Below are 26,083 nucleotides of genomic sequence, written 5' to 3'. Positions count from 1 at the left end.
TTAGGACTCAGTGGGGTCAGGACTCTTCCTAGTGAGCGACACGGTTCCCATCTCTTTTCGAGGAAAGGCCCGTGGAGGTGAACATATTTACAGATCACCTTGAGATGCCGTTTCTCCCATCGCGGGGACACGTATGAGAGCTCTGTCGGCACCTATGAGCAGGGCTCTGCGGAAGCAGGAACTTCCGTGATGGCTGGCAAGGCTGCAGAATTGGTCTGGCGTCCTACAGGGGAATTAGGCGATACCTAACCAAGCGATAGCGGCTCCCACCGCGAGAGCCGGCACAAAGGCATATATGCCCGCCCAAGCTCAGGGTTAGGTCAGCGTTGTTCGTAGCTGCCAGTCATTGGAGGCAACCTGAGGGTCCCACTCTGGGACGTCCACACGGTAGAGGAAGGAATGAGGAAGGGTACTGTGATGTAACTTCCAGGACCACTGGTCAGGGGGAGTGTCCCGGCCTGTGACTTCTGGGCCAGAACCCCTCCTCTGCTGCTGCTTAGTTACCAAAAGCATGAGAATCCTGTGACGCCTGATTGCACAGTGAATCCCGCACTTGCTTTTTCAGGGCCTTTAGAGGAGGCAGGCAGTCAGTAAACTGAGTTTCTGTTCTCTAGGCCTACATCTGCCTGCACCTCTCACCTCTTTTTCTACTGTTTTCTGAGATGAGAAACCCCAGTATTAATGTGTTCTGAAAAGAGGACTCCGTGTTCGTTTTTAAAAGCAAAACACTGACTGTCAATTGGAGTCTTCTTGCAGAGGCTGCAGCCCGAGGTTGGCGAGGTTGGCGAGTGCTACTTATGACTGAGGGACTCCCAACCCCGTCCGACCTCTGTGTGAATTTGACTCTGTCGCTTAGAACCTCTGTGCTCCTGGTCAGGTCATGTAACATCTACAGCTTCAGTTTCCTACTTTATAAAATAAGGATGTTAATACTTAACATTTTATGGTTATTTTAAGGAATATAAAGTACTTAAGCACTGCACTTAGCTCTTAGTAGACAGTACAGAAATTATAACTATACTAATGTTACAACCTGATAGAGAATAAATCCTTTTAAAGAGGGAAAAGAATAAAAATGGTTAAAGAAAATTTAAGATGTTTAAAATCATATATGTTATACTATATATGACGTAACTTTTCCATAAACATCTAAAGTGGTGTGTTATACAGTTTGAAATACTAAATCTGGCATTTTAATACCTATAAGTTACTTTCTCTTGATGACCTTCAGAAATCTGGAATTTTTTAAAAATTACATTGTGCCAGAAAATAAGGAAGTCCCCATCACACCCACACGCAGTATATGACGGGATCGTGTCAGGGGGACACGGGGGCAACTGAAAGAGTTCCTAGGGGCCAAAGCCGGAACAGCCGGGGCGCGAAAACAAAGCAGACTTGGATTATAGCCCACAGTGCGAAACCTCCACGGGTCGTTACTGGTGGGAGCGTGACCGACGGAGCACGCTGGTCTGCCGTGCGGAAGAATCCCGAGTAGCCCCTGTGGACGCTGCCCCCAAGAGGGGACGGCCCCGCTCCTTAGGGGCGAGCGGCGGCAAGGGCACGTGATGGGAGGGGGTAAAGATGGCCGCCCCTCCCTGGAGGAACCTGACAGACGCTAGCTGCGTGATCAGAGTCGGTGCCAGCAGTGATGGTATTGTGGGATGGAAACGGCACGGTACTCCCCGTGGCCCGCGGCCCACGGCCCTGGTCTGGTGATGAGGAAAGCGTCAGACACCTCTCAGTTGAGGGACATCCTGCAGAATACCCACCCGGTCCTCTAACAAGTGTCATGGTGGCCGACAGGGAGGGAGGCCGAGACACCGCCCCGCCCAGATGCAGCCCAGGGGCTCGGGGGGAGCCTGGGTCTCCCTGGCAAGCCGCAGGCCCGGCCTCCCATCCACTGGGTACCACCTCCGACTCTGCTCCGGGAACGCCCACGAGGGTCCTGATTGGAGGCGAGCCTGTGGTCCTCCTCCCACTGACGGGCCTTTCTGCACTGGTTTTCCCTCTCCTGTTTCCAGTCTGTACGGTTCTGTCATGATCTTCAGTATTCTTCACGTGTGTGTTTGTCTTTACCAGGAGCACATGCAGACACATCAAGCCGGTCCTTCCTTGAGCTCTCAGAAGCCGAGGGTGTTCAGATGTGACACTTGTGAGAAGGCCTTTGCCAAACCAAGCCAGCTGGAGCGACACAGCCGCATCCACACAGGTGACCACGCAGCGGGACCCCGGTTTAGCGATCTTTGCCGCAAGCCGCTGGTTGGTGAGACGATGAGATGCAGTGCGTAGATATTCATTTATGACGCGGCACGTTACTTGTGAAGCAGGGGCTGCTTGTTCAGTTTTTTCCTAATCATGCGTCAGTTTATCACGCAGCCAACTTCTTCAGGCACAAGCTGTTGTGTTGGCGTGGCGAGCGCAGGAAAGAGAGGCTCTCGGGCCAGCGCACCTTCCCGGCCCGTCTCCCTCGCATATCTTCAGAGCCTTCTCTCCTGGCTTTTCTGTCACCGCCTGTCTGTCAAGTTCGCCTTAGGGAAGACGACAACACGAAGGGGCAGGCCCCGCCCCTCTCTGCCTCCTGGCCCGCCTCGGACAGCCCGCCTCTGTGCCCTCTGACGTGCGCGCACCGCCTCTCGTGGCCTCGGCTGCTCCCGCGGGGACCGTGGCACCCGCGCCCCGCCTCGGGGTCCCCCGCGGCCCCCGGGCTTCCTCCTCCCTCTGCCCCTCCGTCTCCTTGGGACCACGGGCTCGGCCTCCCACCCTCGCTGGGCTTCCCTGCGCCCCTCCAGGCCTCTGTTCACCCTGCAGCCGGGCCAGAGCCCTCGGAGGCTTCCTCCTGAGCACCCCCGGCAGAGCCCGCCAGGCCTCCCTGAGCCCCCGAGGTCCCCTGGCCACGGGCAGGTCTCTCCCCCCATCCAGCTCTCTGTCTGGCGCCCACCCTTTTCCCGGTGCTCCCTGGCGGGTCATCGTCTTCCCAGCCCTTCTGTCCCTTTGCCGGCCGTCTCTGACCCACCTTCACACGGACGCCTCCTCCCGAGAGGCCCTGCCCCGCTGGTGCCCCGGCTGGCGTGAGGGCCTCCTGTGTGGTCAGCAGGTGCCCAGCAGCCCTTCCCGGCCCGCGGGCCGTGCGTCCTCAGGGATGCCCCTTGCCTGTCAGCGCAGACCCGGTGCCCACCGGGTGTCCAGCAAGTAGCTCTTGAGTGAAAAACATCCGTGCTGTTCCTTCATAATGCATTCATTCAGAAGCATAATTAAGAGAAATGACTGTTTGCCGTTTTTAATAGCATAGATGCACGTGAAGGGTTTGGCATGTGTGTAAAGTGGGCACCTTGTGGCTGTCACAGGGGCCACGTCCCTGCTCACGTGGGTGCCCCGTCCTCACTCTGGCTCCTGATGTCTTCAGCTTCCCTTTCTGTCTCCAGAGAATCCCAGCTTCTAAGGGCGGTGTGATTATAGTGGGCCCACAGGGTAATCTCCCTTTTGGTCACCCCCAGTCATCTGACTAGCGACCTGGTTCCTCTGTGGCCGTTCTTTTTTCTCAGGCATGACGTCATCATAGTCCCAGCCCCAGGGTTCAGGGCAGGAGACCTTGGGGGGCCATTTTTAGGACTCTGCCTGCCCTAGGCGAGCTGCAGGAAGACCTCCTTTGTCGTCGGCTGTGGAGGGACACCTGGGGGCTGAGGACCAGGTGCTCCCGGGGCAGCCCTGGGGGTGCTGGCACATGACCCCAAGAGGCAGCCAGGCAGAGCAGTGGGAAAGAACCTTCTAGGCCAAGGGGAAAGGCTGCGCCAGGCCCTGGGGCAGGAAGGGACCCGGTCCCTGGGACTTGGAAGTGGGTGCGTGACAGCGAGGGGTGGCAGGACTGCCAGGGCCGCAGGGGGTGGCAGCAGAGAGAGACGCCGCGTGGGGAGGGCCGGGCTCGCAGCGTGGCCGTAGGGCGGGCACTCACCTGGGCAGGCTCCCGGCAGAAGCCACGCTTGGCAACTTTTCCCTCCATTTGTCAGTTTCCACATCAGCTTGAAAGCAGTTCAGTACCATTTGAAACATACTGTGTAAATCATGCTTTTAGTCAATTGGATTTGATCTTCCCGTGTCCTTAATGTGTTTTTGCTTTTCTGCTCAAAATGGATTAGAAACGTTTTGTTTGAGCCACATGTGCTCTACCTTTATTTCTGGGTGCTTCTAGGACTTTCCGTAGCTTTTGATCACGGTGTCTTTCGTGGCTCCCCATGGAGTGGCCTTGCTGGAACCCTGCGGGTTAGCATCCTGAGCGAGGAACGTCCTCAGCCTGTTGTTGAACTCGCCTCCCTTCTCCGGAGTTACTGTGTGCTGTGTGTGCTCGTCGAGCGCCGTCTGTCAGGGACGCTGACCGTGCTGTCTGTCCCCAGGGGAGCGGCCGTTCCACTGCACCCTCTGCGAGAAGGCCTTCAACCAGAAGAGCGCGCTGCAGGTGCACATGAAGAAGCACACGGGGGAGCGGCCCTACCGGTGCAACTACTGCGTCATGGGCTTCACGCAGAAGAGCAACATGAAGCTGCACATGAAGCGGGCCCACAGCTACGCGGGTGAGGTGTCCTGGGCGCACGGCGCGCGGCGTGCTGCGCCCCGCGGGGTTTACCCCGCGTCCCCGCCTCAGGCTCAGGCTCAGGGTCCGGGCCGGGCGAGTCTGTGCCCTCTGGCTCCGCAGTCGGGCCTCCGTGTCCCCGAGCTGAGTCCCCGGCATTGGTGCCGGCAGGGCGGGGGCGTCCCCTGTCCGCCTTGTGTCCCGTGTTGTCCAGGAATGCCCGCGCCCTTTAGGGAGACAGGCAGGGGCGGGGGGCTTGGCGGGGGGCAGGGAACGCAGCCCGCGGAGTGTCTCCGACAAGTCAGGGAGGGTTACAGCCTGCGTCTCGGGCTCACTCTGCTGCTCTAGGTGCTGTGACCACGAGGGGAGTTGGACAGCCTGAGCGTGGCGGGAGTGGTGCCCAGGGCTTTCCGGGAGCCACGGGGGTAGGACCCTTCGTGTTGCGCAGTTTTTGAGGAAGAGGAAGTTCTAACATCTACACGCTAGTGCTTTGTGCTTTACTTTCTGTTAGAAAAATTGTGCCTGTCGTTATCACTAGTATTAATTAGTAATCACTCATCAAGGATGTCATATTAACATAGCCTTTATGAGCACAGGGAACAAGCGCTGTGTGCGTTCATATTCAAGTAACAGTAATTGTCGTCACCGACGGAATTATGAAACCTGCAGCTCAGATGGCTTTTTTCACCAGGAAGGAGAACAAATCAACTTAGGAATTTCTTGTCTCCGTTTAAGTTGTCCTTATTTAAATGTGAATCATTTTGTGCGAGTGAATGTCTGGGACTCTTTCTTTATCACCACGGCAGGAAACTTGCAGGAGCCCGGCGGCGCCCAGGAGCACGGAGGGGAGGTGCTGAGCCGTGTTCTCCACCTGGACGAGGTGGTGCCCGAACCCGCGAGCGAGTGGCAGACCCTGGCCAACGTGTTCTGACGCAGCCCGACCCTGAGGACGTTTCCAGAGCGAAGTGTGGAGAAGAACAAAGCACTTGGGATTTCTGTTTTGAAGCCTCAAGTGTTAAAAATGTTACCACAATAGCTATAAAATTTTTAGCTATAAAATTATCTAAAGAATCATTGACTTTCAGAGACTTCAGGAAGAAAGCTGGGAAAGATGGAAGCACGTTGCTGTCGTTCATCTGCAAATCACTGAACTCAGGTACTACATCAGCAGTCTCACCTACTCCGTGGCCAGTGCGTCTAGTTAAAAAGAAATTAACTGGATCTTACTCTCATTGTAGTGTGATTTCTTTGTATTAGCAAAGACACAAGTTAACGTGGAAAAACCCAGATAGGTTTTCCTTCATGCTTTCTGTTATAAGAAGCATAGCTCATGAAACAAACATAAGATAGGTGCATGAAGTTCGGAAAAAATGTTACAACACGCAGGGAAGTTTTTGCCATCTTCTTCTCTGTGAATTTTGAAATTAGTAGAAATTGACTCTAACTTTTAGTCTACCATAAGTTAATATAACTAGTACCTTGAGAGATGGCTGGACCAGTTCTCTCTCCATTACAAATATCTAATCATTAGTGACAGGAATGCAGCGTCGGGGGCGTACACCCGGGGAGTAGAGCAAGCCTGACACACAGGTGAGGATCCAGCTGTCCGCGCGGGCTGATGCCACTCGCGCTGCCCGAGCTGATAACTCGGGTACACGGGTCGGCTACCACAGAAAGCACAAGCCATGCGCTGCAGGTCAGAAATCACAGAATGGTCTCCTGGGAACAAAGGGACTGCAGCCCTGTCCGCCTCAGTAATTAAGAGCGTATTTGTACTTTGAGGGTAAGAACCTGTACGAGCCCCATGGTTTTCTCTTCGTGCATAAGCAGGTGTATTTTTTATTTCAGGGAATTCTTTAGTATCATCAATGGTGCCACGTTGAACATGTCCCAAACCAAATCCTTCCCCGCCCTGGGGCAGAGTGTGTGTCGTTCCCACAGCATTCCAAAGATGGAAACTTCTTTACTTCATGTGAATCTCTCCTTTGAAATTATTTATATGTTCTATATATAAATACATATGTACATATACAGATATATGGGCCTCTGTGTGGCCGAACAGTATATTTTGTAAATAAGCACTAGTCCCAGTTACAGAGAGAGCAACAGAGTTTTTACCTCCCAACGAGCACTTCAGATCAGTATTGTATTCGTTTTATTAATAAATGGATATCCTTGTCATTGTGACATAAAGCTGGGGTTGGTTTTTTGTTTTTGTTTTTCCTGAAAAATAATCGCCTTTATTTTCTCTCTCATTGCCTCGCTGGTTTCAGAAGAGAGCAGTTTTATTATATAAATATTGTGTGGACTTTGTATATTAAGAGAGGAGCTCATTTCAGATTCCTGAAGAAAGAGACATTTCACTGTTATTTTTTGAAGGGGCATCTTTTGATTTTTTGTTGTTGTTCACGCTTCTGGCATATGTATATAAGTAATATTGATAGTGATATAAAACCTTTTGTTATGTGAAAATATTTAAGTCAGAAAACTGTTAAATAATATTACTTTTTTTTTTTCAAACTGCTTTATGTATTGTATATTTTTTTAAGGGAGGAAAAAAAAAAAAAAAGCCTTATTTGACTTATTCTTGTGATGCTGGACTTGTATATCCTGAGGTTTTTCTTGGATGTCAGTGTGTATACCTGGCTGCAGTCTGTTATTCAGAATAATTGTAATTGCGCCAGAGTTTAAAGGTTCTGCTTTTAATGCACTTTTCTTTTATAATTTTGTATTAAACTATTTTAGAAATGTTGATTAATTTTGGTGAACAAATATCTCCAAAGTTGAAATGATTGAAATCTTAAAAATTTTGTTCTTGCTAGGTTATTTATTTTGGTTTCAGCATTAAATGTCATCTCAGGTCAGTCTCTAAAAGGGGTTTGTTTAATTCCTAATTGTATAGAAAGCATAGTTCAGTGAATTGTATTGGTGCACTGCCCAAGTAAGGCCTTACCAGGTGAATCTAAAGCCTACTTTTATTTTGGTTAAAGAAAAAAAAAAAAAATCTATCAATAATTCGTTTTGTGAGTTTTCTCAGTTTATTATCAGGCAAACACAAGACATTAATGTATTCTTTTGATTTACTTCCTAATTATAAAAGCTGCTTCTTTGCAAGACATTCCTTGAAAAATAAGGTTTTGTAAAGACATAATATCACTTGAACTTTTTGGTGGAGTGGAGTACAGGTTGATCTTTATACTTTACTGGTTGATAAAAAGTCTTCTGACAAGAGATTTCTAGTCTCCTGCATAACCAGGGTTTTGAGGATAGATAATTGTATTTTTTAAAATATCTCATCATAGCGTATCTGCTTTGGAAATAACAATAAATAAAAAATGAAGTTAGGAAATGTGATTAATTTTTTTTCTTTTAAAATATTTAATATAAAATAGTTTGGCACATGAATTCCTTTCAAGCTCAGGTAGGTACGTTTTTACAGAAAAGAACTTTAATGATATTTTCCTGTACCTCTGCACTTGATGAACGCTACCCTTGCAAGGTTTATTTGCAGATCTTCAAACTAAAAATCAGGATATGGTGTGATGACAGGCAGGCCGTCCGTGTTAGGTAGCAGTGTCTGTTGTTTTCACTGTTGCCCATATTCAGCGGTATCCTGGTCATTTAAGCGCCTTTAGAAAGGGCATGACTGTCTTTAACTGTCTTCTGTGGTAAAGTAACGGTGAAGCTCTTAAGTAAGCGGAAGGAATGTGTTCCCTTCCCACCGATGATACTGAACTGGAAACTGGGATGTGGCTCTCAGGGCGCTGGGGAGCAGGAGGGAGCTGCACAAGTGGCCGAGTCTGCGTAAGATCGGCGGTAGGTGCAAATGGAAACACCTTTGCAGAAATGTGCACTCCCACACCCTGCCCCAGGCTCTCCTTGCCCCTCTTAAAGGCAGGCGTGTGGTTGGAGGGTCCTGCAAGAATGGGGCTCAGCCTGTCAGTTCATCAGGAAGTCCCTCAAACGTCTCCTTGTCCTCTGACAGCACGCTACTGACAGAACGAGGAGAATCGGTCCTCAAGTGAGTAGTTCCCATCCTTCCGTCAAGTTTCCATCTCATCCAGTGTCAGCATTGAACTAGCGAGTGTTTCTCCAGAACAGTATTCTGTAATTCCTGCCCATTGCCGTTTGTGAGCTTGAGTTTTACAAGAACACCAGTATTTATGCGTAAGAGGTGCTGCGTGCATTAGTACAGGGGCGGAACTCGGAAAAGGAGGTGGGTTTTTGTTCTTCCCACGGAGTTTCCTCTTTGCAGAAGAATATTGATAACTCATGAAGATGCACATTTTTAACATTAAAAGATCCTCACTCAGATTTATCTAAATATGAAATAGCTAAGGTGATTTTTATTTTTTCCTGGGCTTTGCTCAGAGAATGGTAAGAAGTTTGCAGTTCTTATTGCTTGTTTGTAGGAAGAATATTGCTCTATTAATATTTAGAATACGGCAGGTGGGGGGAAGGAGGCTGTTCTTTCAGAAATGATCAGATTGTGGCCCATTTGTTTCCTCTGCTGTGGATTGCAACTATTTAAAATGGCCCAGCCGAGTTTTTCCAGAATGCGTGGCTTTTTGGTGGTGTAAGATTGCTGCTGATATTTAAACACAGTCAAGGGCATGAGTTTACGGTGCGTCTTGGGCTTGGGCAGAGCTGGGGAGTCAGGCCTTGGGGCCTCAGGTCAGATCAGCCAGGGCGCTGACGGGCCGCCTGTCTTTGGGCAGCTCGGTTCACTTCTCTGGTCTGTAAAATTAGTTGATTAGATGTCTTCCGTCCCAGCTCGAGGACCTATTCTTAGCCAGTGTGCTGTGGTGTATCGGGAGGTAGTTCTCCAGGGGTCTGTCTCATTTCTGCAAGTCTTAGGGGTAAAGCACTGGCCACTTCTGCCCCACGATCTCTTCAAGGCAGTTTGAAGAGAATACGACCTCGGGAGAGAGGACGTCTTCCTCCAGAGCCAAACGATGCTTTTCTTACTGACCCGTGTAATCAAGGTATGTCTCACCGAGGCAAAGGTCAGGCCGGCTTGCTGTGTGTTTATTGGAGACTCGGGTTCCCAAAGCCCTGCTTCCTCTCCCAGGACACGACACCCTGCATGCAGGCATCACCTGGCCCGCTTTGGGCTGCGTGTGGAGGTCGGGGCCTGGGGTGTCCACACAGACGCCGGAACTCTGGTGCCTCCTCCTGCTGTGAGTTGCCAACCCCTGCTCTCTGGCCCGGGAGCCTCGGTCTCCTGCCGGCGCCCGGGAAGCCGGCGGGTCTTCTTCTAAGCCGGCAGGTGGGGAGAACTTCCCACGTTTCGCAGTTGGCAGTGTGTTCCCGGCTCAGCGTACTCTATGAATGGAAAATTTTTCTTACACGTGTCAATGATTAATTTATTCTGCATCATCCACAGTGTTGTCCCTGTCACTGAGGATGCGTTACTGTCACACAGCGCCTTTAAAGTGCTAAACCCCTCTGCTCTCTAAGGAAGAAGTAGAAAACGGGGCAGCACACGGCCCCACCGTCTCCTTTCTGCCAGTAAGCAGGGGCTTCCCTGATTTTTAAATTCTTGACCGACCAGAAGAGATGGTTCTGTGCCACTAGTTCAGTATCAGAACAGAGAAATTGCAGGTCACCCTGCTAACTGGCTTCAGGGGAAGAAGTTCTTACGGGTTAACGCGAAGTAGCTCATCTTGATGTTTTCTCGGCCAGAGGCGGACAGCAGCTGGCCCTCTGCCCCCTCGTCACCACGCAGTTTTCTAGGTTCTCTCTGAATTCTCTTTCTCAGGTTTAGTAGTCCGAAATCTTTATCCTTCTTGTGTAAACTCTTCGAAGCAGTTTCAGATTTACAGAAAAGTTGCGAGAGTGGCACAAAGAAACCTTCATATACTCTTCGCCAAAGACCCCTTTCCAGTGCTGCCGAACGTGGGAAGGATAAGATCTTTACGCAGCAGACCCGGCGCAGGGTCGTGCCGGCACCTCCACCCTCTTCACCTGGGACGCCCCTCCCCATGTCCCCGTGGCTCCCGTTACCCTGGCGTCTGGGAGCCGGTTCAGCAGCCGCCCCCGCCCTGGCCCCGCCCTGCCGTGCCTTCCGGTGGTTCTTTCACGGTGGGGGGGGGAAGTCGAGCTGAGAAGAGGCTGTGAGAGGAGGACCTGTCACCCTTCCCCCTGGGGACAAAGTCAAGATTGTCTGGGAGGCAAGCAAGAGCCCGACTGAAATCAGCATGTTTCTCGAAAGTTAGGTGGTTGATTCTGCTTCCAGGGCAAATGCCGTCAAAGGACGTTGCTCCAGGGTCGTGCACTGGAGTGAACACCCCGCAGTGGTTACCCGTCCCTCGGCTTCACCGGGCTGTGATTGCTCACCTCCTCCTTACGCCGCTTTGCTTAGGATTCCCTGACTATTTGCTATTTACAAGAGAAAAATCGCCACAGAAAATGCACTGAGATGCTTCACTTCGTGTTACGTTTTGGGGGAAAGAAGGAAGCATACTCACTGCAGAGTCCTGTGGTTTAATTAAAACTCTTGCCACGTGGGGGTCTAGGACATATTTGTCACTGCACGAGAAACACACACCTGCTGTGGATTGACTGGTGTCCCTTCCTACACAAATCCATCTGTTGGAGCCTTCACTCCCAACGCGACAGGACTCCTAGGAGCTAATTGGGGTTTAAGGGCGGTCATGAGGGTGAGGACTGGTGCCCTCGTAAGGAGAGACACCAGCAGTGTGTCACGTGCCCAGAGGAGAGGCCGCGGGGACCCAGCAGGCAGGCGGCATCTGGAGGGTGGCCCAAGGAGCGTGGCCTCCCCAGAATCCCCCTGCCAGCACCTTGGCCGTGGGCTTCCAGCCTCCAGAACCCCGAGCAAAGAAAATATCTATTGTTTCAGCCCCCCAGCCGGTGGTATAGTGTTACGACAGCCCTAATAGACTTAATTAAAGGCTTGGCTCTCTCGTTTTCAGTTGCTACAAGAAGGCTTTTCTTTCCCTATTTCAGTGTTTTCCTCAGGCCCCAGTTCTCTTTCCTCCCAAAATCCCAATTCCAATTTACAGCCTGCACCCGAGTTATAAAGCCAGCCCCATGGATTGAGCCGACATCCTCTCCGCTGACCTCTGACCTGCTCCCGACCTCGACCCTCCCTCCAGAGGTTGTTCCCGCCGGGCTGGGCACCCTGGACCAGCTCCTCGGACCATCCTCCGCCCGGATGGACAGCAGGCCACATACGGTTCTCGGTCTGGACTGAGTGGCATGGAGGCGGCTGTGCAGATTGATACGATATCTTGGAAAGCGTGATCACTGTGGTTTCCTGTCCTGGTGGGAAGAGCCTTTCTTGGTTCAGTAGACCCTCCCGATACCTCTAGACCCTGCGAGCGATGGTCCTCGGGGTGAGCACAGTGAGATGAGGAAGAGTGTCCCGGCTGGGGTTCCAGCACCCCCTTCTCTTGGAGCTCCGCCTGGTAAACTAATTTCCTTCAACTTGAGGGGGGGGTAATGCAGACCGGTTTGGATAAATGCTCAGTGAGAACACCCCTTCCGTGGTTCATTTCCTATTTTGCATCGTTTTATTTTAGTATCACATTATCATGGTAAACGCTGTGTTATTCTAGGACACCCCTTGGTTTACCATTTAATGCATTTTCTATATATGTAACACTAAAATAGACTTGCCAACTGGAAGAGCAGAATTGAAAAGATGTGATGTCTTTGCATGCTTTTCCAAATTCCTCGGTCTGAAGGGGTTTGGGGGTTGGCATGGCTTGGAGTCTATCTACCCCGTGGATGGGGCCTCAGGCTACCGGGCGGGGGGGGGGGGGGGGGCGCGGCTTTTATTGTCGGATTGGAAGTGCGTGGCACGCTTGAGCCTGGGTGCTCCCCGAGGATGGCCGGTGTCACCCCACAATCGACGGGGAGGGCGCTTCCCTTGCTGGGATTTGTGAGTTTCTCAGGGCTGCTCCTGAGACGGAAGGGAACCAGTGGTTTGTTAAAAGCAAAACAAAAGATTTCCATTTACCTTTTTGAAAGATGATTCTTGTAACCAAAAGCAACTATACATAAAATTTCCAGTATCACTTAATCTTTGTCATCGTCTCTGCGTGGCAAAAAGTCATTTTTCAAAGATTCTTCAGTTCAAGTTAACGGGGACTGGTATGCTGGTAAGATAGTGAAATGTAAATATACTCTAAAGGATTGTTTAAAGGTAAATTAAAAATTATTTTCCTTGTGAGTCAGAGACTCAGTGCCCTAACAGCGGCCTCTACTCCACTTTCTCTTATTGATACACAAACCATCTGATGGTAACTCACCTCCTCAAACAGGTGCCGAGAGGCAGCTCTGTCCTGTGACAGTAAGACGCCTACTCCCATCAGCTCTGAGTTTTGCTCTACGTGGGCTCGCATTCCACAGACCAGAATAAAAGCCAAAGAAGACGGCCATGCAAGTATCATTGAAAGTGTATTATTTTATTTCAATGTTCAAGAACAGTGCTTACTTTCCACGAGACCCGGGGTCACAGCTCTTGCTGTTGGGTGTAGCCACGAATGGAGGTCACTCAGTCAACAGCTCAAAGATGCAGTGTGTGTGTGTGTGTGTGTGTGTGTGTGTGTGTGTGTGTGTGTCGAGCAGTTTGGAGGTTTTGTTTCGGAAATTTTCTTTCTTTCTTTTTTTTCTTATCCTCTCATCATTGAGGCTATATATTAATAGACATTATATTAAACCCACACGAAACATTCAGAATTAGAAGCGGATTAAAGAATCGCGTTTGGGCGTTACGTTGACTAGTCCTCATCTCCGTCCTAGGGGGGCTGACGCCAGTGTGCGGGGCTCCTTGGAGGGCTTGTGGGAGAGATGCTGAACTCAAAAGGCGGGAATCAGTAGGTTACGGGGGGCGGGGGGAGCGCAGGAGATGTCAGCTCGCGTTAGGAAAGAGCGGGATTGGAGGACCTCTGCCCATCCCCACGTGCTCGGCCGGCGATTCCGGAAAGGCCAGCGTACTCGTCGTCAGTGGGTTTCCGGGAGGAAGCGGGCGGGACGGTTACGTTTCCGCCGGGGGTGGGGTGGGGGGGGTTAGTGTTTGCCGTGTGTACCGCCGTGCTGAGCTAAGCCACCTGTCACCTTCGCGCTCACGGTGACCAGCCTGCCACCGCGAGGCTCCCCGGAAACTCCTGCCACCGCTCCGAGCTGCGCCACCTCCCGGCCGGCCGCCGGGCTCGGGTGGAAACAGGTCGTGGCGAGGCCGCTCTGCTGCCCGCCGAGCCTGTGCCGTCGCCGCCCGGTTTCCCAGAAGAGCCCGGCCCGACTCTGCCCCCGCGCGCCCTCTCCGCCCGCGCCGATCCGGCTCATCCGGGTGTGTGAGCCGCGGCCACCACGCGGGACAGTCCCCGCTGCCCGCCCGCCTGTCACGTACCAAAGCGCCCGCCGCCAAGCCGCTCCGCGCCCAGCCGATCGGTTAGAAGGGGAAGGGCTTCGGGGGGCGAGCAGCGGAGGCCGGGAAAGAAACCAAAGGAAGCTCGGAGCCGCACGGTCTGCGCGCCCCGCGCGGTGGTCCCCAGGGCCGCGCCCCGGGCCATCGCGGGACGGGGGGCGGCGACGGGGTAGGGTCGCCGGCCCCGGCGCTCGGGGGACGTCACTGATCTCCAAGGGCGAGGGGACAGCGGGGCGGCCGGCCAGAAGCCGGCGGGCCGCGCGCGGGGCCTGCTGTGCGCTGTCGCCAGGGTTAGGGGGCAGTGGCTACGCTCGGGATCTGCGGCTCGCGGTTAACTTCCAGGCAGTTGTGTTAAGAAGCTGGGGACGGACGGGATTCCGGGACACGGGGCAGGGCTTCAGCGTCTCGCCATTGGGGACCCCGAACGGCCGTCTCGTCCTCCCTGAGAAAAGGAAACAGAGGGTTAGGAGGGCCGGCGCCGCCCGGCCGCCCCGCTTCCTTGCGGTCACCGGGTCGCCAGCCACGGGGCCTCTTTCCTCTGGGTCTGTTTCTGGAGATGATGTCGCACGGGGCAAGTCTTTGACCCCATGCCTCCAGCATCCTTTAGCCCGTCGGACCTCCGAGTGCCACAGGGCAAATAGGACGCAGAGAGTTGGGGTCTCGTCTGAGAACGTTGCATTTTCTGGGCGTGAAAATCTCAGCTGATATAGTCCCAGGTTCCGAAGGAGCTCGTTTCCTCGGCTGCGATCCCGGGGACCGAGGGCAGCGGCCCGTGAACGGCGACAGGGACAAGCCCCTCTGTGGGAGCCGAGGTGCTGCCGTGACGGGCGCACGCTCGCTTGAGCCGCCAGGGAGGGGCCGCTGCTCAGCTGGTCTCCCCAGGGACAGTCCCCTCCCATGAGCCCTCTTCTGCGTCACCAAGAAACCCAGCCTCCCGGAGGGGCCGGCCACTAACTCCGACCTCAGGGTCTTAAAACATGTGAATTGACATGTTTTCTGGACAAATACAATTTGCAATAAAAAAAAAAAAAACAAGAGTTGGCAGTCGTGGAGGTGGAGACGGCTGGGCGGGGACAACTGCGTCCAGGGAGCGTGGCCGGGCATCGGCTCTGAGAAGGTGGCACTTGTCACCCCAGATGTCACTTAGATTAACTCGGAAAAGGGCGCTTTTTTTTTTTTTTTGCCTTTGAATTTTCATTCAAATTTTAGTCTCTTTGGATTTCCCTTTTCTCTTAGGTTATGGATGAAAAATTGATCTCTCAAAGATTCCCTTGAGACTGTGAGCCCCCAGAGAGCAAGATAGACATGAAATACCCTGTTGACCAGATGACAGACGGGCACCGATTGACCTGACCTCGTCCACGCCTCCGTCCCTCACGTTACCAGAAATAAGGTGACGGAAGCACGAGGGCCCCAGATCCTTATAATTAACGCAGTCAGCCAGAGAGATGGTAGTTCTGATTTCTTGGGGTTTTGCTTTTTCCAGAAACATCCCTATGTTGCTGAACAACTCACCGGAGGAATTTTATTTTCACAAGCGAGAAGGTTTGTGGAATTCTAGCCTCTGAAGGTATGAGGAATCACCCAGAGACGCTCCCTCCCAGGGAAGGGGCTTTGTCACCTCTGCCTCAGGGCCACCCTCCTCAGCAGGGACTCGGGTGCGGTCCCGTGTGAGCCCGGCTCAGCTTTGCGTGCTCGGTCCTCAGAGCCGCTGCCAGAGAAGCCCTGATCCAGTCTGCCCTGGCCCACCTTGCCCTGAATTTCCCACAGATTAACCTGTTAGGGCTCCCTCGAAAGTGTGAATTATTCCTGCGCAGGAGCAGAACCACGGCCCCATCTGACAAAGTACACCTGTGCTGAGACGGATTCAGTTCCCCACACCCTTGGCCAGACAGTTCACGGGAGACGCCACTGAATGTCCTCAGGGCTCCTTGTGAAATGAAAAATGGCAAATTTGGGGGTTTTATTTTCTATCATTGTGCCTACAATTTATTGAGCGTCTCCCGCGAGCTAAATCCGTGACATCTGCTTCCTCTTGTGAACAAGCAAGCCAGCCTGGAGGAAGGCGGCGTTAGCATCCCCCTTGCCTGGTCGAAGGAGCCGAAGCTCAGAGAGGTTGCATGATTTCCCCAAAGTCAGCCAGCCAAAGGCGTTAGAACCCCTGATGAGGAGGGAAATCGTCCTAACTGCAGACGTCTGGGTTCAGCCCTGGGACATTCTTGTTCAGAAGACTGGGGGGACCCAGACATGGTCTGGGCATTGCAGGCAACCTCCCGGCCAGGCTTGGGTCACTGGTGGAAATCCTGCAGTTCCGGGTTTAGACCCAGAGCTCCTCCGGGGTCTGCATCCTTGCCATCTCGCTGCTACGTTTCAGAATCGAGACACGTATATCGTGATGGTCTCTGTTGCTTGGACGTTTGAGGTAGAATTTATTTCCTTATCAGATTTGCCTCAGAATTGACATTTTGAAGAGTGGGTCCTGCCTATGGTTTTTTTGTTTGTTTGTTTGTTTTTGTGTTTGTGTTTTTTGGCTGCGTTGGGTCTTCATTGCTCCGCGGGCTTTCTCTAGTTGCGGTGAGCGGGGGCTACTCTTCGTTGTGGTGCGCGGGCTTCTCGCTGCGGTGGCTTCTCTTGTTGCGGAGCACGGGCTCTAGGCGTGAGGGCTTCAGTAGTTGTGGCTCGTGGGCTCTAGAACACAGGCTTAGTAGTTGTGGCGCACGGGCTTAGTTGCTCCATGGCATGTGGGATCTTCCCGGACCGGGAATCGAATCCGTGTCCCCTGCCTTGGCAGGCGGATTCTTAACCACTGCGCCACCAGGGAAGTCCCTGCATTTTATCTGACATTAACCAACTTAGCCATGGTTTACTCACCACTCACTTCACGTATTTAAGGTTTTTCTTGAGGAGACTAAGGCTCCTCAAAGCTGAGTCCTGCTTCACATCACCCACAAGTGTCCAGCATCTTCCAGAATCTGGGTCATGGGGTCCATCTGTGCCGTGTGTATCTCCCGACCACCAGATACACCACACATGGGACTCGATATTGAATTAAAGATTAGGTGACCAATCAATGAGTCTTTGGGTTCCTGACCAAATCTTTCCACCATAAATTGTAGAATCTCGACGTTTTAATGAACCAAGTTGGAAGCCCACTTCTGCAGGTCAGAGGTCAGAGGTGATTCAGGTTGAGGAGCCGTTGTGCTTTGCTGGTGGTGACTGAGCCCTTGAGACGGGGGCACACGGGGCTGTCAGATCTCCTGGTGACACGACCACGCCACGTACCGCGGGACCTTCTCATGTTAAATCACGTTGTGACCTGATGTGACCCCAGCAGGTGTTCCCCAGGAGACGCTCCCATTCTCATCCGAGCTCATGAACACCTGGGACAGGAGTCCGAGGAAACTCCCGCCTCCCCCAGGTGGCCGCCGGACTGAGGACACGCGGGGAGGGAGCCGCCACAGGGGGTGAGAATCGGGCTGCGTTTGCCTGCGATGCTGACACCGTGATGCTCGAGGACGCAGGACGGTCCAAGTCCGGGGACCGAGCATCTGGCTCCCCTCCTGCGGCCGGATCACGGCTTTCCTTTACCCGCAGCGAGCATCCGGCGGTGCTGAGCGCATCGTGGGTGTCATGTGCTTACAACGCCGCGCCTGTCATAACAGATGGGCTCTGCCTTTTCCTCACTGGCGTCCGTCTTCCGTATGACGTTTCTTCCAGCTGGAAGAGGAGTTGACTGGACCCTCTTAGCGGTCAGGGCTTTGGTCGTAGTTGGATGTCGGCAGGGAAGTGATGGCCTGTTTGGATGAAGAGTCAGCGGAAGTGGCGGCTGGGCTGTTACTCTGACGAGAAAACACGGGACCCGAACACGGTGATGTTTGTCCCTGCCCAGCTGCCCTGTGAACACGGTTCTGTGCCAGGGATGGCAGGTGCCCTCCTGGAGCTTCAAATCTGTGTGGACACGGCCCCAGCGGCACGGTAGGCTCGCCGTGGCTCCACGGGGTCATCCCAACTCCCGAACCCCTTCCAGCTCTAAGCCTGAAAAGCTGACACGCGGCTGGAACCTGGGCTCAGCCGTCAAAGCCCTGGATGGGCAGCCGCGGAAATGCACATGGTCTTCCTTGCTCTCCGGTCCAGGAAGTGCAAAATCCGGTCCCGTTTTTGCTAGTTTCTGCCAGATGGTCTTTCAACATTAGAACATGAGTCACACCATGTCACTAGATCCCGGGGACCTCCCCATTCAGGGCCAAGGTAAGAGCGCTCAGGAGGGTCCCAGGACCCTCTGTGGGGGGAACCCCTTACCCCTCCGACCATTTACTCGGTGCCGCGGCCGCGGCCGCCTCCCTCCTCCGGGACCCGGCCAGGCCTCCCCGTGCTCCGTCAGCGGTCTGCCGGGAGCCCTGTCCCCGTGCCAGGCCAGCCCCTCCGCCCCTTCGCGTCCCTGCGCCCGCCACCCGCTCCGCCGGGCCGTGTCTGGCGCCCCGCCTGGAATCCCGGTGGCCTGGAGGACACAGAGGGGCACGTTCGCGCTCAGCCCATCCCGCCTCCCCCCCAGCAGGCACCGTGCGTTTTCTGTCGCCCGCCCGTCAGGACGACACGGCTCCTTCACGAGGCGGCGGCCTGCGCGTAAGGCTTCGCCCGCAAGTGACACCGCACGGAGCGGGCGCTCAGCAAAGCCGGGGGCAGAACCCGCGGGACCACAGGGCTGCCGCCCGAGGGCCCCCGGCGCCCCCCCGGAGCAAGCCCGTCACTGTGTCAGTCCCGAGACCTCCGCCACCGCCGCGAAGCCCCTTCCCGCGGCTCTCGGGGCCCCAAGCCTCAGGCGGTGGTGGCACGTTTCCGAGGATGCGCCCCGTGCCCCGGGGTCTGTGACCTTCCTGCGAGGAGCTGTCAGCGGGCCCGGGACGCTTCTGCGACCGGCAGAGAGCGAGCGATCGGGGGCCACACGCGCCCCTCCTGCCACCTGGAAGTCGCCTCGGGCTTAGTCATGGCCTGGGAGGGGCAGAAGCGGGTCTCTCCGAACGGCGGCCCGAGGAGGGGACCCCGCGGAGCCCGGGGCGCAGGGGCGGAGCCCGCTGCCCTCAGCCCGTCTCTCGAGGCCCTTCCGGCTCCGGGCTGCCCGGCTTCCTCACGGGTGAGCTTGGCCTCGGTCAGAAGGCAGCCCTGCACGTGGGCGCCCCGACCTCCCCCGGGAGGGAGCTGCGGCCTCGCGTCTCCGAGGGGGAGGCTCTGAGAGGCCTGGGGGGAAGGGCCACTGCCGGCCCCCCTCCGAGTCCAGAACCTTCCCTTCCCTCTTCCGTGCGGCTCCGGCCCGGGGTGATGGCACCCGTCCCCTGTCAGAGCCCCTCCTGAGATGTCGGGCGCTCCGAGCGAGACTGTCTTGTCACCAGCGGGGGGGCCGGGCAGAGGGCGTTGTACCCGCCCCACCGTCACAGCGGCTCCGGCCACGTGTCCGTCACCCCGTCGTCCGGAGGACAAGCCAAGCCTCAGGGAGCCCGGGGGCCCAGGTCACTCACTGACGGACGGGGACCTGGGTCCGTGTTAACCGCTGGGACGGGTGTCCGTGGTCCCCGGGGCCTCTCGCCCATCCAGCCGTCGTCCCCTCGTGTCCCCTTGGCTGCTGCCGGCTCCCTCAGGGACGGAGGTGCTGCTGTCTGGCCAGGACGCCGCCTGACCCTCCAGGCCCCGTGCCTCCCGGGCCCGGCTGTAACCACGGCGACCCCGTCTTCCGCAAGCTCCCCGAGGGGCCCCGGCCTGGCGCCCAGCGCCGCACCTGTCCAGGCGGGCCCTGGAGAAGCGCCTGCCCGGGCAGGGATGGCACGTGGGGCGCTGACTGCGGAGAAGCGGTGCGGCGACGGGCCAGAGGCCGGCAGTCCCAGCCCTGTCCCCGAACCCGCCCCGCGCCGCCCGCCTTGAGAAGGTACCTTACCAGCTTGAAGATTCTGGAAAGCGTGCCCTGGGTGTCGTGCCCCTTGAGGCCCTTGTGAGCCGATTTGTAGTCGGAAGCTCTGCCCCCGTAGCCGAATCCCGGCTTCTGGCCCTCGGCTCCCTGCAAGAGAGGACGGCCGCTCTCAGTCCGTCCGTCCGGCCTGGGCGGCACAGACCCTTCCCGTCTGCTTCCCTGGAGGCGTCGGCAGCCTTCAGACTTTGTGAAATTTGGGGGCTCCTACCTTTCTAACGTGCAAAGGCAAAATTCCCAATTCTCCAGCCTGGAGGAGCCTCTCCAGGATGACCAGGACCAGCTCCCCTGGCCGCGGCCTGGGTGCCCTGAGTGTGGATGGTGAACTGGGACCAGGGTCCTTCCCGGGGCTCTGGGCTGGGAGCTGGTCACCGTAGAGGGGAGGGGGTGGGTCCCAGATGGGAAGCCCTGTCCCCCAGGCCGTGCACCTGGGCACAACCCCAGAGCCAGCCACCTGGACGGGTCTCAGCAACCCCATGCCCTGGCTGTGTGACCTTGGGCAAGTGTCGGAACCTCTCTGAGCTTCGGTTTTCTCTTCTATAAAATGGGGATAATGGATGCTCTGCTCTGAGAATGGAGCCTGCGGCTCTGAACTTTCGAGCTTGCTGTTGTTATGGGAAGGGGGCTTCCCCCGGCAGCCCCCAGCCCGGTCTCCAGCTGCCCCGGGAGCCCCTCTCACTTCAGGGAAGATGGAGAAAGTTGTCTTCGTGACACGTAGCAATGACAAGTGATTACTGAAAGGTAAGGATATGTGTGTCTCTAGGACCAGTCTGCATTCTAATGCGCTTTAGCTTCAAAGGGAAACTCCCACTGTGAACACAAGAAAGGAGTGGGGGAAACTCTGGTGCTCAGACACAAGGAATGTTAGCCTTTGGGGGTAACGGGTGTCCAGCCTGGGGTGCGACATTCCTCGGGGGGCGAACCACACATCCTGTCTGCGTCACGGATCTTATGCAACGGACAGGCTCTGAGGTCTCACTTCACGTTTCGCCAACAAGAAGTAGGAAGCTCTCTGTCTGGCCTCTCCTGAGAATCCTATACACAAAATAAAACCGTCTCCTGATCCAGACGCCAGAACCCTTTGCCTCAGGCTGCAGCGCTTTCCAGTTTCATGAGAGTGCCTTAGGGCTGGAAGGAGCTTGGGAAACCATGGGATCTCTCCCTCTGGTTTAGGCTCCAGAAGCTTCCAGATTCCTCCAGTCCACCGCTCTCATGTCTGGACTGAAGCTGGACCAGGGCCATCTGTCCAGGCACACCCCCTGCCCTGCACCCCCAAGCTACTTCTCTTCAGCCCAGGTTTGGGAACAGACATTGGCCACTCAGCTACTTTCATGTGAAGGTTTGGTGTCAAGGGTTATCAAGTGTGCAAGGGACAGGGGCAGTGAAGATCCAAGACCACGTAGGAGAGGAGCCCAGAACTGCCCTTGAATCCCAGAGGTTTCCATGGACACGCTCGCTCCATCGTGGTCCAGAGTCGGGGGATGGTTAAAGAGGACTGAGCCAAAGGACAGACACAAGAGTTGTAGAGATCCATGCTTTCCCATGCAAGCGCTAAATCGTTCTGTTACTCTGTTGTTTTCTCCAAAAATAAAGAGCTTCTGAGAATGAAATTCAAGGATTGGTTTTCAGATTAATAATCTGCTTAAATTTTCTCCTTTCAAACTCTTGGTCACTTATATCTTTGGACAACCTAGAATTTACCAAAAAACATGCAACATAAGTTTAGAAAAATGGTGGGACTTTCAGGAACTCCAAACGGGAAGACAGTCCTGTGGCTCTAGGAAACCGACAAACCAGCTCACGGAATACGGAGCAGGATTTTACTTTGGAAAAAAAGAGAAAATTAACAGACATTAGTGGGACCAAACGGAGACGTGAGAGGCATGCAAAGGCCGTGCTGTTAGCTGCCGGGCTGAAGTGGCCTTTAAACGACTGGAAGAAACATGGTCTTTTCCCCTCCCATCACTCCACGTTCGCCGATGGCTTTGCCCTGGTTCACGCCTAGAAGGTTAGGAGGCAGCTCAAGAGGTTACTAAAATCAGATTTCTGGGTCAAAAATGGATCTCATTCTTCAACATCATCTTTGTCTCCTGCTGGCACAGAAAGTCAATCATTAATTGTCCCTGAGGGCTGGCCCGTGTCGATTCCCTACGTTATCGTCACCTTGCGGCAAATTCATTAGGTCAGGAAAACGCTCACGCGTATTTGTATAAAATGTTCCAGCAAATATCTCAGTTCATACTTCAACGTAATGATGTGTTGGGGCAGTTTATGGAAGCCTTCCCTGCCTTTTCTCTGAGGGTGGCTCCCCCCCCCCCTTCCTCCCTCCCTTCCTTCCTTCCTTCCTTTCTAAAGTCATTCATTCATTTCTATGATGCTTATTAATTGGGTATCAAGGATATATATGCTCTGCCCTAGAGATATATTGTGTCTCCAAGAATATTGGAGGATGTGTTTCTAAGGATACTGTGTCTCCAAAACAGACACAGTTCCTGGCCTATAGGTTAGTGGTTCTCTTTTTATTCTGGAAATTTTATAAAGTAAGAACTCTATCTAATATTTGCTAGTAAGTATGGTCGATAGATTTAGTTAAAATACAGATAGGCATTTAAAGTTGGCTCAGACACCAAATTTTACTAGGAAGTGAACAAATCAGCCATTTAAAATCTTCATGGGTTAAATGAAGATTTTAATCTTCTTTAAAATCTTCTCAGAAACTCCTAAAAAGGTTTTCCTGGATGGCTTGATATCCAAGCTTTAGTTATGACTAAATCAAAACCCAAGCCAAATTCTTTTGGATCACTTAGGTTATAAACTGAATGACTGAATTTAGCATCTTTTTGTCTCTTTAGCAGAATCATTTTTTCTCCACAAAATGTCAACATCTGGCAGGGGAGGGAGTGCTGGCTATTTGGACAGGTCCACACGCAGACTGCAGGGACCCATTTTTCCTCATCTGCCGTTTTGGAAGGAAATCAGGAATTTTCTCATACATGGAGTCGCTCCTTCCCTGGGGAGGAGCCCAGGGGAGTCTCCTAGGAGCCCTTTGGTGCCTGGGCCCTGGGTCATGGAAACAGGAGCGTGAACCCAGCTGGAAGGAAGGACCGGCTGCGGTGGAAGCAGCGGGGGACAAGCTGGGTGGGATGGGAAGGAAGGTGGGCCCAGAGAGCAACTGAAACAGAGCAGAACAGAACAGCTGAGTGGCCGTGAGGAAGGAGAGGCAACGGGTGGACGTGCATTTGTCACCTACCCAGCTAAATCTGCTGAGGGACAGTCCTCGCCCCTGTGTGAGGAAAAGAAAAAGAGGGACATGGTGATCAGTGTGGGAAAAACGTTCTCTCCACCAAACAGGAAACACAGTCAGGACAACACAGTGCTGAGATGGCAAACAGATTTCGGCACACGCGCCCTATCCTGTGGTTGGCCGTGGCCCCCGGGAGCTGCCCAGGGAGGATTTCAGATTGGGGTTGAGAGGGAAGGGAGCTGGGATGGCGAGCGCTGTCTGCGCGGCAGCAGGCGGGAAGGGGTGTCACGCATGTCTCAGCCTGTCCTACGTGGGCTCCACGCGGCAAGACATTTTGGGATGAAGTCAGGGAGCTCTGAGTCCAGCCCTCTTTTTGATCCGTTTGGGGATTTCAGGGAAGGGCTGTAAAGTGATGATGACTCAACACATTCGCAGGTCTTACCTTTCCTTGTGATGGAGGAGGTGTGCGAGGCGTCACCTGCAAAGACACAGGAGAATGGTGAGCGGGGCTGGCATCCCTCCGTCACAGCAGCCCTGACCCTCCTCGTGAGAGCCTCCTGGTGTCACCATGTCACCTCCTGTTGTCACCGAGCTTGTTGCTAGTTCCCCGCTAGCTCCTGCTTGCTGGGAGGGTCTAGTATCTATTGGTATAAGAAGCCACCCACTCAGTCTCTGCCCGGCGTCCCCGTTCTGTTTTAGTTGAGAGAGGAATATACGATTTGAGAATTTGAAAGTATCCAGTGCTACCTAGATCTTCCAGAGCACACAGAAAGTGTTTGAGAGGATGGGAAACACACCAAAGGCTCTGCAGCCGCAGAGGCGATTCCTCTTGGCGTGTGCTCCCGTGACACACCCCCTGTCGCAGGTGATGGAGACAGTGAATGTCACCACCATCCTTTCTGGGGTGGGCAGTCAAGGGCCCCTGGTATTCGAGCCTCAGAAGGGACACCCTCAGGTGTGCGACTCCTAAAGCTCCCTAATCAACATGAAAATACCATCTTAGATGTCTGCTGCACAGAAAGTTTATAATTAGAGCCTGTGGTTTTGCTTTTGTTTTTAAGATTTTATTTTTTAGAGCAGTTTTAGGCTTCTAGAAAAATTGCACAGCAATTGCAGGGAGTTCTCACGACCCCTCTGCCCTGAGCCCAGCACCCCAGGCTTTCGTGTGGTCCACTTGTGACAACTGAGCCAATGTCAATACATTAACCAAAGTGTGTGGACTCTGTGTTGTACATTCCGTGGATTTTGACAGATGTGTGAGGTGCCTCCGCCGTCACGGGATCATTCGGAGGAGACTCGCTGCCCCCGAATCCTGGGCACTCCTAGTCTATTCATCCCTCCTGCCCCCACACCCCTGATCTTCTTACCGTCTCCAGAGTTTTGCAAAGCTTGTATTCTTGAACTAAGCATCTCCTACTAGCTTAGTCTCAAAAGGAGTGAGTTCTTTGGTAGAACACAAAGTTTTAACACAAAGTTAAGCTGCAGATGCAGCTCAGACCTTGGGACCCGGTGCTGGCCCTGGGCTCCCGAGGCCAACCTCACCCTGAGGAAGTGGGAGGCATCACCTGGGGATATACTCAGACCCCCCCCATCATGGATTACAGCTGTGTCACATGGAGATATAGTCAGACCCCTTGCGGATCAGAGCTCAGTGTCACCTGGGGACACACTCGGGCCCGCGTGGACTGGGGCAGGGCCGGGCGCCCCTCACCCCTCTAATCCCCCCCCCCACCCGTGGCTGCCACTCACGATGTTCTTGAAGAAGTGCACTACGGGGTTTTCGTCTTGGGGCCGGCCGTGCTGCGCCTTCGGGGGCAGGGAGCCGTAGTGGGTGGCTCTGGCCGCGTGGTGTCCGTCCTGAAAGACAGGGCGCGTGGTCTCAGGGCAGGCCGGACCCTCTGCCGTCTGGGAGGCTGCCTCCCTCTGCTCGTCTGTGGATCCGGACGCTTTTGGAGACCTCATGCTAGGAAGCGCTGACGTCACAGGAGGCCGCCCGGCGGGTGGGGTCTGGGCGGTGCTGTCCCCACAGGTCCCTCCTCGGCTGACCTCCTGGCCACTGCAGACGCCCCCTCGGGAGCCCTCCCGACGGGAAGGCCAAGCTCCGGAGGGAGCACCGCCAGCCCCCCGGACGCGGCTCCACCTTCAGAAGCGCCGACAGAGCCTGCGAGCCGGTGGCCCCAGGAGGAGGGGGCCTTGCCCGGAGCCCCGGCAGAGAGGACGGTGCTTGTGCACAGCCCCTGCTACGGGAGTGTGGGAGGTCGTGAGCATGAGGGGGTCGGGAAACGTCTGGAGGGTCAGCGGAATCTCCTGAAAGCCCGTCAGGTAAATGCGCCAAGCCTCGTGCACACCTCCCCCATCACCGGCTCGGTGCTTGTGGTTTGGAAGGACCCTTCCCGTTCAGAAGACACTGTTGCCACCGAAAAGTCTAAATTGGGCTTCTCGGGAATTTAATGCATTTAATGGGCTTAGTTTCACTGGTGATACCTGCACCCCTGACTGGTTGTCACTGGAGTAACAAGTGCATCGTCCCCGGCACTAGTTATAGATGCATTGCACCTGGTTCTAGTTATAGGTACATTGTCCTTGGTACTAGTTACAGGTGCATGGTCCCCGGTACTAGTTACACGTGCATTGTCCCCGGCACTAGTTATAGGTACATTGTACCTGGTATTAATTATAGGTGCATTCTCCTTGGTACTAGGGACAGCTACATTGTCCTTGGTACTAGTTACAGGTGCATTGTCCCCCGCAGCAGTTATAGGTGCATTGTCCCTGGCACTAGTTATAGGTACATTGTACCTGGTATTAATTATAGGTGCATTCTCCTCGGTACTAGGGACAGGTACATTGTCCTTGGTACTAGTTACAGGTGCGTGGTCCCCGGTACTAGTTACAGGTGCATTGTCCCCAGTAGTAATTACAGGT

The 26,083-nt window shown here is 54.2% G+C and overlaps 2 protein-coding genes across 21 annotated transcripts in view; one reads left to right on the top strand and one right to left on the bottom strand.

Annotated features, from left to right (window-relative positions):
* The window catches only part of ZNF236 (zinc finger protein 236), a 104,271-nt gene extending 96,353 nt beyond the window's left edge, over positions 1 to 7,918 (top strand). For 14 of the 15 annotated variants that reach the window (XM_082355153.1, XM_082355149.1, XM_082355142.1 and 11 more), the window contains 3 exons: positions 2,080 to 2,209; positions 4,389 to 4,565; positions 5,371 to 7,918. In XM_082355153.1, the coding sequence (XP_082211279.1) occupies positions 2,080 to 2,209; positions 4,389 to 4,565; positions 5,371 to 5,495 (432 nt within the window). In that variant the 3' untranslated portion in view covers positions 5,496 to 7,918. The remainder of the gene's footprint in view (positions 1 to 2,079; positions 2,210 to 4,388; positions 4,566 to 5,370) is intronic. The other variant, XR_014234363.1, reaches the window with a different exon arrangement.
* Positions 7,919 to 12,975: 5,057 nt separating this feature from the next.
* Positions 12,976 to 26,083, bottom strand: part of MBP (myelin basic protein) — a 117,327-nt gene continuing 104,219 nt past the window's right edge. For 4 of the 6 annotated variants that reach the window (XM_082355155.1, XM_082355159.1, XM_082355154.1 and 1 more), the window contains 5 exons: positions 24,908 to 25,015; positions 23,601 to 23,636; positions 23,165 to 23,197; positions 19,885 to 20,004; positions 12,976 to 14,400 (listed from right to left, as the gene is read on the bottom strand). In XM_082355155.1, the coding sequence (XP_082211281.1) occupies positions 14,356 to 14,400; positions 19,885 to 20,004; positions 23,165 to 23,197; positions 23,601 to 23,636; positions 24,908 to 25,015 (342 nt within the window). In that variant the 3' untranslated portion in view covers positions 12,976 to 14,355. The remainder of the gene's footprint in view (positions 14,401 to 19,884; positions 20,005 to 23,164; positions 23,198 to 23,600; positions 23,637 to 24,907; positions 25,016 to 26,083) is intronic. The other 2 variants (XM_082355156.1, XM_082355158.1) reach the window with 1 other exon arrangement.

This window comes from Balaenoptera borealis (assembly GCF_965194805.1).
Source record: "Balaenoptera borealis genome assembly, chromosome: 14".
NCBI lineage: Eukaryota > Metazoa > Chordata > Mammalia > Artiodactyla > Balaenopteridae > Balaenoptera > Balaenoptera borealis.
The sequence above is the reverse complement of the archived record's forward strand: the minus strand, read 5'-3'. Positions and strand labels throughout refer to the sequence as shown.